Below are 16,380 nucleotides of genomic sequence, written 5' to 3'. Positions count from 1 at the left end.
TGCTAAGCTCTCGTAAATCAAGGCGTACACGTTTGGTGCAGTTTCACATCATCATTTGCTGTTAATTAGCAATTGAGTGTTTAGTTGACTGTTTGTATTTATAGTTAGAAAACATGGCTGAATCAATGACGTAATAGGAAGTGCATGACTATCCTAGGTACTTGAAGCTATTTTAGATCTCACAGTTCATATAATGCATACAATGAAACCAAATGAGAATTTTTTCCTTTCCCTTCAGTTTTTCATCTGTTTTTTTTTTTGTTTTTTGGAAGCTAAGTGAGACATATTAATAATCTGTGTCCTAAGCCTCAGTACTATTAGAATGGAGCCATCACGCAAAGTGACAATGCTTTTCTAGTTGGCTGCTGCCTTTCGGCACATATAGGCAAAGAAGCTTTTACAATGCAGATTGTACAAGGACTGTTAATCCCCATTCATAATTTGTTTTGCCCTTTTCCCGAAGAAATTGTTCTAGGCAAGTCCTGAGAATGGAGAACCAAGTTCTCCCAAATGTTAGTGACACCACTGTCAGTGCTTAATGGGTTGGAAATCGAAGAAGATCTTGTTTTTTTCATTGTAATGGACTTGATGACAAATATTTCCCCTCATTTTCTCTTGATATTTTAACTAATAAAAGAAAATTTTCGCACAGGTCGATGTCACACCCTCACTACGTGACTACAATGGCACTGATAATTCGCATCTTATCAAGCTGGACGTTCGGGAACCCCGCTTAAGGCGTGTGCGTTACGGGCGTGTCCTCACAAATCATCCTGTCAACGAAGAGTTTGAAGAGCAGCTGTCAAAGCCATTTTATTTTCAACAAGAAGAGCATGGTGCTGTCTCTGAGGTTCTGTTTCCAAAGGACACTGAGTCACCGGAAATTGTAGCTTTCAAAAAGGGTAAGATCGAATAAAACAAACTGAGATTAAGAAACCGCGCAATCAATGTCACGAGCTTTTGGAAAAGTCAACTTCTGCCTAATAGCAACACTGATCATTATATACTCGTCGGTTTATCGCCATTCTTATTTCGTTGATTAGAGAGTTAAAAGAAGAGATCATCATAGATTTGTATCCTTGTCAAGAACAGTGTTGTTGTTGCATTCATGGAATGACTGATCTCTAAAGGCTCGAGTTTTAACTTGATCACGAATGAATCACCGATATTTCGATGACCTGTTATGTTGGATAATAAATAATTAACCTCCCTCTTCCCTCCTCCCACCAGAATAAACAAAAACAAAGCAAACCACTGTCGTAAGGTTTATTTCCCACTTTCCTGTCTGGAGGGAAACCATCCTGGATGTAGCGAGTCACTGTACATCAACAGAGTGGAAAATAATTTCGGATTTTGCTATAACCTGTGTGTATTCAACAAATTCATTCTGCAACTAGTTGCACAGCTTCAGCTGTACTGATTGAGCTTCGTATAACATGTACAACAAGAAATTTTGCTTCATTTGTTTATTGTATGGTGACAGGTATTACAGGTGCATTTCAACTCAACCTAAAGGAGGCTCTTAGATCCGACATCTATGAAGTGCAGGAACACGATGATTCTGGTATCTTTCGAACCAAATACAATGTCCTCTCTGCCAATGATACACACGCTCATCTTCATCGAACCTGGACAAACTTCGACTACCAACAATTTGCAGATGGTACTCCGACGAAAGGACGGCACAAGATACAATCTCAGCACAGCGCTCACGTTCACGTGAAAGATGGAAGAATTCACCAAATTCACCGCACAAACGAGGCATTCTTCAGACCTGCGAATGGCCATCCGAGGGCGGACAATTTCGAAGGCTTTCAAGGTCAGGACCAAGACATAGAAATGTCAACCCGAGGGTACAGCAAGCTGACGTTAAGGTCTTGTTCAGAGCCTGAACATCGACGTTCCAAGCATTCTGCAACTGAGGAAGAGCATCTGAAAATGGCACGTTCCCTTGCCAGCGATAATCTTCTATTTACAGACACCGAGAAGATAAACTGGTCAAAGATCGGGGGAGAGAAGAAGAAGATGAGACCTTTCTATGAAGTGCTGCGCTGCTTTACTGACAAGAACATGAAAGAGCGAGAAATTGGTGATTGTTCAAATGAGATGCATCGCATGGTTCGTGACGATCAAGGTACTTTTCAGATGGTTGCGAGATTGGTTCGGGATCGAAGTCACCAAAATCTCACATCATGGGCGGTATATGTAGCTGCACTTGCAGGACACGGAAAGTACGAAGCCCAAAACGCTTTGGCACAGGCAGTCCAAGCAGACTATCCGAGACCTCTTAGCAAGGAAGAATATGAGACTCTGCTGGTAGGAACTTTCTATTTGCCAGAGGGTCCACTTCACGCGCGGCTTTTCGATGCCCTGTTACATTTGGTATCGCGAGAAGAGAAAGGAGATGAAGTGACCTCCACAGCAATGTTAGTCTTGGCTGGTCTCGTTGAAAGAGCAAAGCGAGCAGGCTATAATGAAACCTTGAGAGATAACATTGCAGAGATGATACAAAACAGATACAGAAACAGATCAACTCTTTATCATCCTGATAGCGAAGAGTACGAAGTGAGCCTACGAGACCACATCTGGGCCTTTGGAAATCTCGGTCATCATTCCGGACTTTCTGTTATCCTGGACCACATTGATCACGATAACTCTGGAATACGATCAGCGGTGATTTCGGCCATGCGCAAGCTTCCCCCAGAACACACAAATCAGCACCTACTGCGTGCGCTATACACGGATGAACACTCCGAAGTAAAAGCTGCGGTTGTTAATGTCTTCGTTGAGCGTCACCAACATTTAAGCGATTCAGTGGTTCAAGGCCTGGAGCATGCGCTGTGGCACGCTTCGGAAAGCGAGACCTTAGATTCATCGATTATGGAACTTCTTGAAAACCATGGTAGCCATCCTAAAGCGGTCTACCTACGTAAGAGGCGAAGCGCAATTCATCGCCGTAAACGGGCTCTGTTTCCATTTCTTCGTCCAAGAGAGTTTTCCCTTGGCCCGTCCAAACGATGGGTGAAAACATATGGTGGCAAATGGCTGGGAGCAGAATCAGTGATTCAGTTTGTCAATCAAGTTAAGCTAAGAATTGGCATTTTTGGCGGAAACTTTGAGGTGAACCTGGACAATCATGCAAACATTCAAGCTTATATCCTCAAATTTGGTTTTGAAGTCACCCGTGGTAAGGCTGCTTTCAAGGCCTCTGCCAGTTTTAAGAATGACTTCCCGAAGGACCTCATCCACGCCATTGCCGACGCCGGAGACGATTTACTGAAACAGTTCGACAGTATTACAAGTGTGATTGCGGAACAAATAAACAAATTTATCGAAAAATTAGCTGGATATCTGCCGTTGTACATTGACAAATTTGTAGACTTCGTTAATAAAGTTGTTCAGTTTGTGCAGAACCTCGTGCAGCCTTTACGACCAATTAACCTCATCAATAAAGTCGTCAAAATTGCCAGAGATGTCCTTGACCGCGTTAAGGATTGGAAGTGGCTCATAGACAAGATCAAGAAAATACAGCTGAGTCTTGGAAAGCTAACTGCTGTTGACGACATCTTCAGAAACGTCATTGCGGCTCTGGACAAAATCTTGAACATTGTTGGTGGCATAACCAAGTACCTACCCCACAATCTGCCGGGAAACTTCAGCATCAAGAAACTCCTGGATATTCTCCGCTCGGTCTCCGTGGATCTTCACCTCGACAAAATCAAAGACTACTTCAATTCTTTAGGCTTCTCTGTGCCTGGAGGTTTCCGTTTGCAGCTTCCATTCAAGTTCTCCATTCGATTCTCCTTTTCGCTGGAATCGTTTCAGCAAGTTGCCTTGAAGCTCCTGCGATTTGCCAACCGTTTCCTGGACATGTCTTCGTTGTTGGATTTTCTTGATGGAATGCGATTCCCAAAATTACAGCTGCCTGACATGAACCTGCGATTCCCACCTTTTCAAGGCAGTGGCTTTAACTTTGGCCTGCGTTTTGACTGGCGAGTCAGCTTAAAGTTCAAACTGAATCTAAAATCTCCGAGCTTTCAGAATTTCATCTCTATTTTTAGAAAACTCGGAGACTTTTTCGAACAGTTCAGACTCCCAGGTTTTGATCTCGAGAGGTTCTTCCAAGAAATATTGCCAGGCAAGAACTTTGACATAGAAGAGATGTTCCGTGGACTCCTGGGTGGGAATCAAAGCGCCAATTCTACAAATCCAGCAGACGTCCTGCAAGACATTCTTGAAAATCTTATTAATAAGCTTGACCTAGAATTTAAAAATGTTTCCGCCATAAGTGACATAACAGATTTCTTTCAAGAACTTGGGCCGGCAATGGAACAGTTTGTGGAAAAGAGCGTAACGCGAATTTGCGGCGTTTACGAACTTGCGTTGAATTCCTCCCAGGAATTTAAAGATTTTGGAGAAAACGTCGAAAAAGAAGGAATCGAAGTACTCCAAGTCGTTGAGAATACAACCCAAAACGTACTTACCGAACTATTGAACTTTACAATCCTTGTAGACACTTTACTAGACGAAATTCAACACAACTTTACCACGGCAGCAAAAGGGTTTGTTTCAAACTCCCTACAAAAGCTTACTGGTAAGCTAAAAGATATCCAGGATCTTGCAGATAACATCGTGGACTTTGCCAACGGGACAGCTTCGAAAGTTAATGGCGCATGCACCAAAGCTGCAAATTTCTCTGCGGATGTAATTGACAAAGTTCAAGCGAACGCACGTGAAGCACTTACTGAACTTGGGTCGTTCATCGGACCAGTAGCAGCAAAGATGAAAACGGTTGGAGCGGAATTGAAGTCTGCTGTTACCAAAGTCGAAACATGGTACGAAGAAAACCTAGCAGCTCGTGTGGGGAAGATATCTCGCGTTGCCCAAATCATATCAGATTTTCTTTCAATTCTTAATACGAAGAAAGGATTTCTGAAATCTGCCCGCGAAATTGCTTCCGGTATCAATGAAGTTCTCGCGCGACTACGAAATCTCCCCGAGTACGCAAACAAGGCGAGGAAAACGGCAGATGATGTTCTCAATTTTGTTGACAGAGCTCAGGACTACAAAAACGAGATTCAGAAGCTTGACATTAGAAAACAGTTCGGAATCGACTTTGACCAGCGCGTGAAAGATGTTTGCAATGAATTTAACACCATTGCCGCGGAGACGCTTAACAAGTTCGGGAGCTTTGACATAGTGGAAGAAGTTGACACGTTTTTTAACAAAGAAGCGGACAAGCTTATCGGCAAAGCTGTATCAAAGTTTAGAAGAATTAAAGAACCTATATACGAAATACAGGAAGAACTGCGGGAGATAAAGTCCATGGTACGTGAAGTGATGGCAGTCTTGACAGATCTTAAACCTTTCACCAACAACTTCTCACCTATACTGGAGACTGCAGGAAAGTTGCCTGATTGCCAGGAGATCAAGAACATATTCCTTGAAAGTGCAAAGCCATGCGTCCGGAAAGCACTGGTGGTTGGCCGTTACGTTATTGATCAATACAAGGACTTCAAGAAAGAGATAAAGGTTCTTTATGGTATGGTACCAGAAACATGGAAGAACTTTAAGATACAGAAATGTGTCAAGGGCGGAACATGCATTTCCCAAGCGTTCATTGATCAAGCTAAAGCCATCAAAGACAAAGCAGATGTCCTCAAGGACAAATTCAAAGAAGCAAGTGGTTATACGGACATGCTTGAAACGTGCGAACAAGGGGTTGACAATATCACGGCTGTTGTAGACACTGTAAAGCTTCTTGTTGAACAGGTTCGGAACTTTTCTCTCCAAGACGATGTTCAAAGGGTGAAGGACGTTTTCCAAAAGATCACTGGCCGAAAACCAGAAGGCAGTGAGGGAGGTGGCGTTCAAAAACGGTCCATAAGAGACGTAAAAGAACGCATCGGTAGGATTGTTGATTACATCAAGAAGGCCAAAGACATGCAAGAGAAAATGCAGGATTTGCTGGAGAACACATTCAAAGCAATGCGAAATGTCTATGATGATGCAGTGTTAGAGCATGTTCAAGCTCTGAAGGATGTGCGCTCCAAGCTTAAACTATCATACGAACTATGGCAAAAGACAAAGAATATAAACCACGTCTTGCAGGCGTTAGACACCGTCACTCAAAGCGCTTCCAAATATGCAGATAGACTAAAAGGTGTGACGGATTCATTTTCGAACCCAATTGTCAACCTTTTGTCCGAGACTGGAGAGCTCAGTGACGTTGTGAAGCCCTATCTTGACAAGTATACTACCAAATTCACCGACACCATTGCAAAAGTCAACAACTTTTTGGACAAAGTCACCGACTTTCTTAACAAGCTTCAGCTGCGTCAGAGAGGTTTGGATGTTAGCGCTTACAAACCATGGCAGCAAATATCATACTGCTCCGAAGAAGTGTGTCTACGCTCCATTAGGCGATCATCGTCACTTTATCTCAAGACCATTTTCACGTGGAAGTTCCCGCATCTCGATGATCTCTCCTCCATGGACAAGAGTGGACGCTGGCTGACCCCTGGTCTTTTCGATGATTATAAAGTGGAAGGGATATCCTCATTTTCCAAAAGCGAAACCATCCTTGGTATGCATGGTGTGTCAAGTAACAAAGGGAAGGCCTCGCTGTTGGTAGTTACAAACTTTGGCAACGGTGTCAAGAAGATCATTCAACTTGGAAGTAAAGGAAGTCCTCTTGCAGTGCGAATAGGAGGTGTGGTGGTAGCTAGAGAGTACATCTGGATCAGCGACAGCTCCTCAAATAAGATCTACTCAGTCAGGAAATCTGGTGTGACTGGCTCCTTTTCGTCTCCAAAACCATCTTGGGTTGGACTGTCCAAATCCGTTTCCGTCGAAGGAACTGCAACTTCCGTGTCGCATGATGAGCCAAGCAATGTCCTGTGGGTAACAGACGGAAAAGGTGGGAAGGCGTACGGTTATAAGCTGTCAGCCAATGGGGATTTAGCTTCTTCTGGCTTAGCGCCCGACAGAGTAATTCATATTGGAGCAAATGCGCAAGGCACCACCATAGTGAGACAGTTCAGTACCGAGTATGTTTGCATCTCCAAGTGTGCGATGATCTCAGGTTTTCAGTGTAAGCTTGAGTTTCATGACATTTCTGGTGGTGACCAAACCGGAGAAAACACGCTGGCAAGAGTGGTTCGAACTCCCTCGGGTTTAGAATCAGTCACCAGAGTTGACAACGAAGTTATTGCGGTAGCGTTTTCAAGTGGCACTTATGCTGAAAAAGAAAACATAGAGCTTATGGGTGGTGACTTTGAAGACAGATATTTTTATCTTAGGCTGCCGATTCTTAAAATGACTTTCGGAATCCAAGAGAACTGCTTGTTTTTCTCCGTGATGAGGGATTACATTGTACGACCGCGAAGGCTGTTTCCATTTGGAGATATGATTTGTGGAACTACACGCAAGCGAAGCATTTCACAAGAACTGTTAGAATCTGACGTTTATTCGGAACAACTCGAGGAGGTCCACAAGAGAAATAAGCGAATCCGAAGACAGGCCACAGATCTGGGATCTTGTATGACGTTATTCCGAGGGAATGTACTCAGAGGTTACCAGAAATTTTTCCCTGAATATTCGCAAGTTATCATCGTGTTTGGTATACCAGTAAGGCTGTTTGCTGGGGCTGGTGGTTACTACAGTGTGGATTACCAAGGGCAAGTATGTATGCGTGATAAGACTTTCAAACTGGGTCTCATTCCCGGAGCGTGGGTCTCTGTGTACGCTGGTGCATCCTTATCACTCTGGATTGTGGAAGCGGGAATAACGATCGAGGCGAGACTTCTCGAGACCTATTTTGTACCAGAGCTACGAATCAAGATCAACAAGTGGCCTCTAAAGGCGTGCATCGAGCTCAAGTTGCGAATGACACCGCTCCGCATTCGAGTTTGGCTTTGGTATCGATTCCGTCTTTGCATTCGGATCAAGTGTAAGTTGTTTGGCTGCAGTATAAGGATCAGGTGGTGCTCAAAGAAGACACTTGCAGAGTGGTGGTGGTCAGCGAAAACGATCGATAGGACCCTCTTTAATAATTGCAAGCAAGATGTAGACAGAACTCCTCCCATTGCTGGATCGTGTACTGCAAGACAAGCCGCGGACAAGAAGTATTTTGTCCAATGGCATGGATTTCACGAAGACACCAAAATCAATAGTTACCACGTCAGCATAGGATCCCTACAAGGCTATGGCGATGATTACTCGGCATGGGTGGGGTCATCTTTAAGCCTAGTAATCACCGATCTTCCCATAATGCATGGCAGAGACGTTTATGTCAGCGTATTTGCCACAAATGACGGTGGACTTGACAGCCCTTTAGTAAACTGCCCGAAGTTTCAGGCGAGACGTCAGGGACCACAGATGCGCTTCGTCTACGATGGTGTTATTGAGGCACAAGACGCAGACTATCAGTCGGATACCCACGCTTTGGGTATGAATTTTGCTTTCAAGGGCGATGTCAAGGACATTGTGCACATAAAATGGGGCGTGTCCTCTAATACCAGCTGTACTTTTAACGAGGCAGAATCGGACATTGTTCCTTTGACCCCTCTCGGCGATTCCACCTCTATCCAGACCTCTGGCTTGGATTTACGTCACGGCCATAAATACTTCACTCGCCTATATGCAATGGATTCTTTTGGTTTGAAGGCTTTAATGTGTAGCGATGGTATCCTGATTGACACAACGCCACCCATTGCAGGGCATTTTCAAGACGGTGCGGGGGAAGGAGACGCAATGTACCTTCCATCGCTAAGGCGTGTACGTGGAAAGTTTGATCCTTTCACCGATCCCGAAAGCCCTATTATAAAGTATGAGTGGAAGATTCTGGGAAACAACTCCAATGAAGATGTAATACCGTTTGCAAATATCCCACTTACCCAACATGCACCCCTTATGGTTGGCCTCTCTCTTGTAGCTGGTTCTCCTTACAGGCTTGTATTGCGTGGAACTAACGCTGCAGGGCTTCAAACAATTATCACAACAAATGGATTTATACCTGATAATACACCACCTCATTGTGAAGGCAAAGTTGTTGACGTGACGGACGAAGTGGACTTGTATGACGTGGATTTTGTAAGAGAATTAAATAGTATTCAAGCAAAATGGAGATGTATAGACGAGGAAAGTAATATTCGTGTGCAACTTGTTGGAGTTGGAACTTATCCAGGTGGAGATGATGTTAAAGCTTTCGAAAATGTCGCCTTCGTTACACACACTGTTTCAGAGGATGGAGTGATGTTTATCAGCTTCTCCGATATAAACATTCTGCCGAAGGTTAGATACCACGTGACTGTTAAGATCATAAACGGAGCTGGTCTGAAGAAAACTATTACTTCTGATGGTATTCTTATGGACATTACACCGCCAACGGTAGCTGCACAGTACATTAAGGACGGAGTAGGAGGTAAAGACACGAATTTCACTAAGGAAAGATTTACTTTTAGTGCTCATTGGGATCAGGCGTTCGCTGATGCAGAAAGTGGCCTTGTGGAATACCGTGCTGCACTGGGTACCAAGCCTGGGCTCGGTGACATTCAGAACTTCAACACAGTGGGAGTACAAACTAGTGTGACTATTGCGGGATTGTTTCTGGAAAGCGGCGAGCGTTACTTCGTGACAGTTGTTGGTTGTAACGGAGTTGGAATGTGTATTAATGGCAGTAGCAACGGTGCCATTGTAGACTTTGTACCTCCCCACACTGGGAAAGTTGTAACTGGATTAGCAGGTCCCCCGGTGTTGTATCAGTGGATAACAAAGTCGGTATGGGCGAGGTGGAATTGGTGTTTGGCTGATGAGAAGAGAGTCTCGGGACTGCTAAACAACAGCCAGTGTAGCAATGACAGCTTCTACGATGTCCACAGTGGGGTGGTTGGCTTTGGTATTTCGGTAGCGTCATTGGAAACTGATAACCTTCTGGCACCACCCAAGATGGCTGGACGAGTACGGTCTACAGGCCGCAACATTGACCTTGAAGATGGTGTGTACTCGGTGGTTATTGAAGCTAAAGATAGAGCAGGTGTTGCTGCTCGTGGATTGTCGAATACATTCATTGTTGACAGCAGTCCTCCTGAAATCACGTACGTTCAGCACGGGCATTTCGGCGAAACACTGCAGCATATAAACTCGCCATTTGCAACGTTGAGATCATATTTTGAAGTCGAAGACGATCTATCTAAGGTTACAGCCTACAAAGTTGGTGTTGGAAGCTACGCTGGTGCTGATGACGTCATGAAATTTCAGACTGTTTCATTAAGTTTACCTGTGTCGTCGCTGCGAGCAAACTGGACAGCGGCAAAATCATTATCCCTGGAGAACAGCCGACGTTATTTCATCACCATATGGGCTGCCAACAATGCAGGGCTCTTTGCCATCAAATCATCTCCGCCTCTGCTTTCTGACTCTGAAGCTCCCAAAGACGGGATTGTTCTAGATGGATGGGGCTTAACAGATGCCCAGTATCAAAGTTATTCCACTCTCTATCGTGCGCATTGGTATGGCTTTACTGATTTCTCTGGAATAGAAACAGTCTACCTTGGATTGTCAAGCAAGCCGCAGTCCACCGTCTGTGACGTCAAAAAGGAAGACATCGTTCTAGCCAACACAAACTATCATGTTTTATATGGGTTAAACTTGACATCTGGGCAGAAATATTACGCGTGTCTCAAACTGGTAGACAGAGCTGGAAATTCGGCATTCTTTCAATCTAATGGAGTGCTGGTTGATTCGAGTCCTCCACTGCCAGGTTCTGTGACGGATGGACGACCAGGAGAGGACCTCGACGTGCAGATCGAGAGCTCAATTCTTCGAGCTTCCTGGGTCAACTTTACAGAGCAAGAAACGAGAATAGTCTCTTATCAGTTGGCATTCGGAACATTCCCCGGCGGCCAAGATGCCCAGGAATTCATTGGGGTGGGACTCGTGAACGCGGCTGCGAGTTCAAAACTAAAAGTGTCGGAGTTGACAAGTGGCCAGCGTTATTACGCCTCAGTAATTGCCTACAATGTGCTCGGCATGCCCAGTGAAATGGTTTCTTCTAACGGTGTCCTGGTGGATTTCACTCCTCCAGTTTTTTCGAGGCCCACACGTGATGGCAATGATCCCAATCAAGACCTGAGCTACACAACCGCAGGCTCCTTGTCAGTGACCTGGATTTGCGAGGATCTAGAGACATCCCTAGCTACTGTCGAGGTTGCCTTCGGCCTGCAGCCAGGAGAAGCAGGCGCCATGAATTTCACGAAGGTATCGGTTAATCAAACTGCTTTGGCAGTTGTGCGCAATCTTCAGTTGGGATATCGCTATTTTGCGACAGTGCGATGTACAAACAAGGTTGGTCTGAAAGCTGTTTCTTTTTCAGACGGTGTTGTTTTCGACGACACAGCGCCAAATTTAGTTTACCTGCGGGATAGCGACTATCAAAGCAGGATGAAAAACGTGACAATAAATTTCAAATTTGTCGACGCAGAAAGTGGTGTGCAAGAATATAGAGTTCAAGTATGGGGAAAGCCTTCTTTAAGGTCTGCGATGGATGTTTACGGCTCCTTCAGTCTCAATGGCAGTGTTACCGTGGCAACATTAACAATAACAAGAGACCTTGAGAGCGGAAGAAGATATTATGTCAATGTGACAGCAGTGAACGGTGTTGGTTTGCAAACCACAGTACAATCAGATGGATTTGTGGTTGATAGCTCTCCTCCGATATGCTCTCAGCTCTGGGATGGCAAAGCCGATCTTCAACACGACTTGCAGTACGCTCCAAGCTCAAGCAAACGTGTTATTTCCTGGGTGTGTTATGACAATGAATCTCCGATAGTTCTGTACCGTTTTTCGGTGAAAAATCTACTAACAAACGAGTACGTTATTCCTTTTTACGCACTAAAAACACTCGTAAACTCCTCAGGATCGGCGATAATCACGGGTGGAGGTAGGATTACTGTAAAATATGAAGAAGGCCAAAGTTACACTGTTGGAATTGAGGTTGTCAACTCCGTTGGCCTGAAAGCAGTAAATTGGACAAATGGTGTCATCATTGATAGCACCCCACCTGAGGCAACGAAAGTAAAGCTTACGTTTGACCCAAAGAATGATTCATTAAGGGCTGAGTGGACAGTAGCTGATCAACAGAGTGGAGTTAAATCTGTTGCGTGGGGTCTGGGAACTAATCCAGAGTATAATGACATTAAGAACTTCACCGACGTTTCACTAATGAAGACAAGTCTTGTTATCTCTGATATTCCCTTGCAAGGCGGACGAACCTACTTTTTGAGGCTCTTCGCTGTAAACAAGGCCGGCTTATCGAGCACTACATCTTCAAATGGCGTTGTTATCGACCGTACAGCGCCAAATTCTGGTATTGTAGCTGCCCACTATGTCTTCCCAAGGAACTACGATCGAAACAAGAATGAAGTACCAGGATCGTATTTCGTGGTGTCGTGGAGCGGATTTACAGATCCCGAAAGCGGTATTAGACAAATCAGTTGGACTGTGGGTACAAATCCTCTGGAACTTATACAAAATGGCGGCGATTTGTACACCGACGTAATCGCAGATGACTCTGTTGGCGGAGTCTTTATAGACAATCAAACTCTTGTCGGAAATAACACTTATTTTGTCTGCATACGTGCAACAAACGGCGCCGGACTTCATAGAACTGATTGCTCTCCGGGAATGTTCGTAATACTGGGAAAGTTTTCTGCAGGTGTCGTAAGCGACGGTCCAATACCGTCGGCAAACGACATTGATTTCCAACTTGACGACAAAGCAATTTGGGCTCACTGGAACGGATTCAAGGATCCAGTTTTTGGCATCAGGGGATATGATTGGTGTATCAGAGATCAGCCACCTAATTCTTCCGTGTCGGATGTGTGTAAGTGGCCATTCGTTGAAGTACACCATCTCAAAACGTCAGCGAACCGCTTTTACAATCTAACACTGGAACACGGCAAGAAATATTACGTCACCGTAAGAGCCGAAAATAACAGAGGTGAACATGTAAGCTCGTCTTCGGATGGTGTTGTTGTCGATCGAACTCCTCCAGTTGGAAAATCACTCCAAATCTCTCCTACAACTGGGAAGGGTACTTTGTACGTAACAACACCGTCTTCTCCTGTGGTCACGTGGTCAATGGACGATCCTGAAAGCGGTATGAGCCACTTCCTTATTGGTGTTGGTAGTTTTCCGTTCCAAGATGACCTGCTCGGGTTCCAACGCGTCGACAGCCCAAGTCGTTCTATAGACTTAGATCTGTTTAATTTCACGCTTTACGAAGGTCTGACATTTCATGTAACTGTTACTGGCGTTAACATGCTACGCCTGGAGACCACTTTGACGTCACAACAAGTAGTGGTGGACTGGACCCCGCCAGAGTCTGGCGACGTTGTAGATGGAAATGTTACCTCCCCGATAAGCCACGAATATGTGGATGTTGATTATCAGCGCGAGAAAGGTGTATTGTCTGCTCACTGGAGTGGATTCCAAGATGTGGAGAGCGACATTGTTGAATATCATTGGTGTATTGGAACAGCGCAGGGTATGTGATTGACTTTTTTACATTATTTGATAGAAACGGTGATACAAAGGGCCTTGTGAAGCTTTATTGTTTGTTTCTTTGTTTAGTACTTTATTTGTTGTCGCTATTTTGTTGGAAAGAAAATGTTGATACTGAGGAATTGAATATTACCAATGAAAGATATTCTTTGTTTTTTTGTTTTTTTGTCTTTTTGAAACGGCCAGTATCAAGTAACGTTTCCGAAATTGATTGAAGTGTTTACTTCTCTTTCTCTCCCTGACCACCAGTTTCCCTTGTTTGTGTAAACGTTACCTACACTTTATTTTAGGACTGGGGTCGTTTAACGTACGGGCAATTGTCTGAACCATACTAGGCAACTACTCCAATGACATATACGAGCACCATTAACAATGCTTTTATTTATATTGAATTGCCATTTGAGTTATTGAGTTATACATTTAACTGTTGTTATGTTACAGGGGCTTGTGACGTGCAGAGTATGACAGATGCTGATGTTCAGACAAGTGTTCACCTTCAAATGCTCCTCCAGGAAGGTCAACGTTACTTCTTTACAGTTGAAGCTACCAATGGGGCTGGTTTAAAAGAAACCGCTTACTCCGATGGTGTAACAGTGGATGTCACTCCACCTCTTATTGGAGATGTTTCGTATAATTTTCAGACCAAGGCGAGTTCAGCCCCGCAGCAGTCCTCTGGTATTGGACGCAGAAGACGATCAGTATGGGACACACCAAGCGATGCGGATCAAACCGACGATTTCGGTGTTTCGTCTCTTCGAGTTCTCTCGTCCGTCCGAGGGTGCAATAACTCTGTTAATGCTTCGTGCGATGTAAAACAAAGCAGTGATCGCCTGTTAGTGTTTTCCTGGGAAGCACCTGCTGATGCTGAAAGTGGAATTACCTCCGTGGAGTGGTGCGCTGGTAGTAGTCCCCACTCGTGCGATATTATCTTGTGGACAGCTGTAGAGCCGAGCACGACTTCGTTTGAACACTCTCTATCTACACCTCTTTCATCTGGGACGGTAGTGTTTATAAAACTAAGGGTTAGAAATGGCGCTGGAATAGAATCCACGAGCATCTCCAAACCACTGCTTGTTGATAGTACCGCGCCAACAGACGGTGTCGTTATAGTGGGGAACACGCTAGAAACTAAGTACCTGAGGAAAGACGAGTCACTCATAGCGGACTGGAGTGGATTTGCCGATCACGAAAGTGGTTTGAGTCACTTCGAGTGGGCTGTATGCAAGGCTGGTTCCAGGGATGATTGCATTACACCGTTTGTTGATGTTGGACTTATGGCGACTATTGAGAACTCTGCTCTCGATATCAAACCTGGAATTTCCTATGTCCTCATTGTTCGGGCCCACAACAAGGTTGGATTGTTCAGAGAGACTGAGTCAAATCAGTTTATACTAGATGGCACACCACCAACTGGCGGAACTGTGTATGATGGCTCTAGCGATAGAAACGACCTTGAACTACAAAGCTCTACTAGTGAAATCTCGGCCAACTGGTCGCCATTTACAGACTCCAACGGACGAATTACCCTGTACGAAATGTGCGTAGGAACGGAACAAGAGAAATGTGATGTGAGTGACTTTGTTAGTCTAGGCATCGCTCTGAATGGTTCCATCCACGGCTTGAGTTTGAATCACACCAGAAGATACTTTGTTACCGTGAGGGCAACAAATGAAGCTGGCTACAGCACCATGGCAACGTCAAATGGTGTTCTAGTGGACAGCACTCCTCCTGTAGGAGGCGAACTAAGAGATGGCAGAACACTAGCGGACATCGATTTCCAAGCTGGCGACACGTACATATATGCCAACTGGGATGAGTTCCAGGATGTAGAGTCAGATGTCACAAGGTATATATGGTGTGCTGGGACAAGAAAGGGAACCTGCGACATCATCCCAGAAACCAATGTCGGCGACCGCACCAGCGTCGGCCGGCAGATTCGTCCACCATTGACAGCAGGAATGGCCGTATTTGTAACCGTTAGTGCTTACAATGGTGCAAGAGCGATTACTAGAGTGTCTTCCGACGGGTTTAAAGTGGACAGCACTCCTCCAGTCGTCTCCAAGGTAACTAATATTAGATTATCTCCCGCTTCCCAAAGATTGAAGTAAGGATGATCCTGGCAAGATTAGTAATGTGGATTTGTCCTTTAAGCAGAAGGATAATGAATACTTCAGAAGTAAGCAGAGTGAAAACCTAGCAAAAATATTCATGAGTGAATTTACAGTGACAGTTAATTTTTTGCTACATTTCTATGTGTTTTGCATATATAGATTTTTAGCATAATTGACTTCAAGGCCTGATTTCTAACTACTTTCACTACCACTACAGCAACTGTTCTGAGACAATTTAACGCCTAGCTGCTCAAAGTGGATCAGTAAGGCACGGCATTCGTGGAAAGCAGCTTTTTATTTAACAATTTTATCATATAGGTATTAGGCATTAGGGATTACATATTAGGTATTTTTAGCTGACGAATTTCTACCTTGGTTAAATAAAGATTATCCATCGAAATAAAGATTATCTATCTTCTCGGACGCCACAAATGCTATAGAAACTAAATACGATTTACGAAAATGAGGAAATCTTTGCAATTTTGTACTGCCCGAACATGTTTTGATCACTACGCATTCTGCCTTTTAAAAGGATTTCAGGGTTGCCACGGTCAGTGAAAAGTCAGGGAAAAGTCGTGTGAGTGGCAAACCTAGATTGACGTTCACTGTTGTAGTTCAAACCACTAATTTTCTCGTGCTTAACGAGCCTAGCAGTATCGGCTTAGGAGGCTAACAGTTTTACACCCTTCTGTCGTCATCTCAACAT

General features: G+C 44.4%; 1 protein-coding gene across 1 annotated transcript in view; it reads left to right on the top strand.

Annotated features, from left to right (window-relative positions):
- The first annotated feature begins 488 nt into the window (after positions 1-488).
- LOC110069582 (uncharacterized) overlaps positions 489-16,380 on the top strand; it is a 30,267-nt gene continuing 14,375 nt past the window's right edge. Inside the window, exons 1-4 of the mRNA XM_089295284.1 lie at positions 489-512; positions 653-902; positions 1,484-13,546; positions 14,005-15,626. Of these exons, the coding sequence (XP_089151410.1) occupies positions 489-512; positions 653-902; positions 1,484-13,546; positions 14,005-15,626 (13,959 nt within the window). The remainder of the gene's footprint in view (positions 513-652; positions 903-1,483; positions 13,547-14,004; positions 15,627-16,380) is intronic.

The sequence above is a fragment of the Orbicella faveolata genome, unplaced genomic scaffold, assembly GCF_042242905.1.
Source record: "Orbicella faveolata isolate gen_17 unplaced genomic scaffold, um_ofav_v1 contig_26, whole genome shotgun sequence".
NCBI classification, from domain to species: Eukaryota; Metazoa; Cnidaria; class Anthozoa; order Scleractinia; family Merulinidae; genus Orbicella; species Orbicella faveolata.
This window is presented reverse-complemented; position numbering and strand designations above follow the sequence as displayed.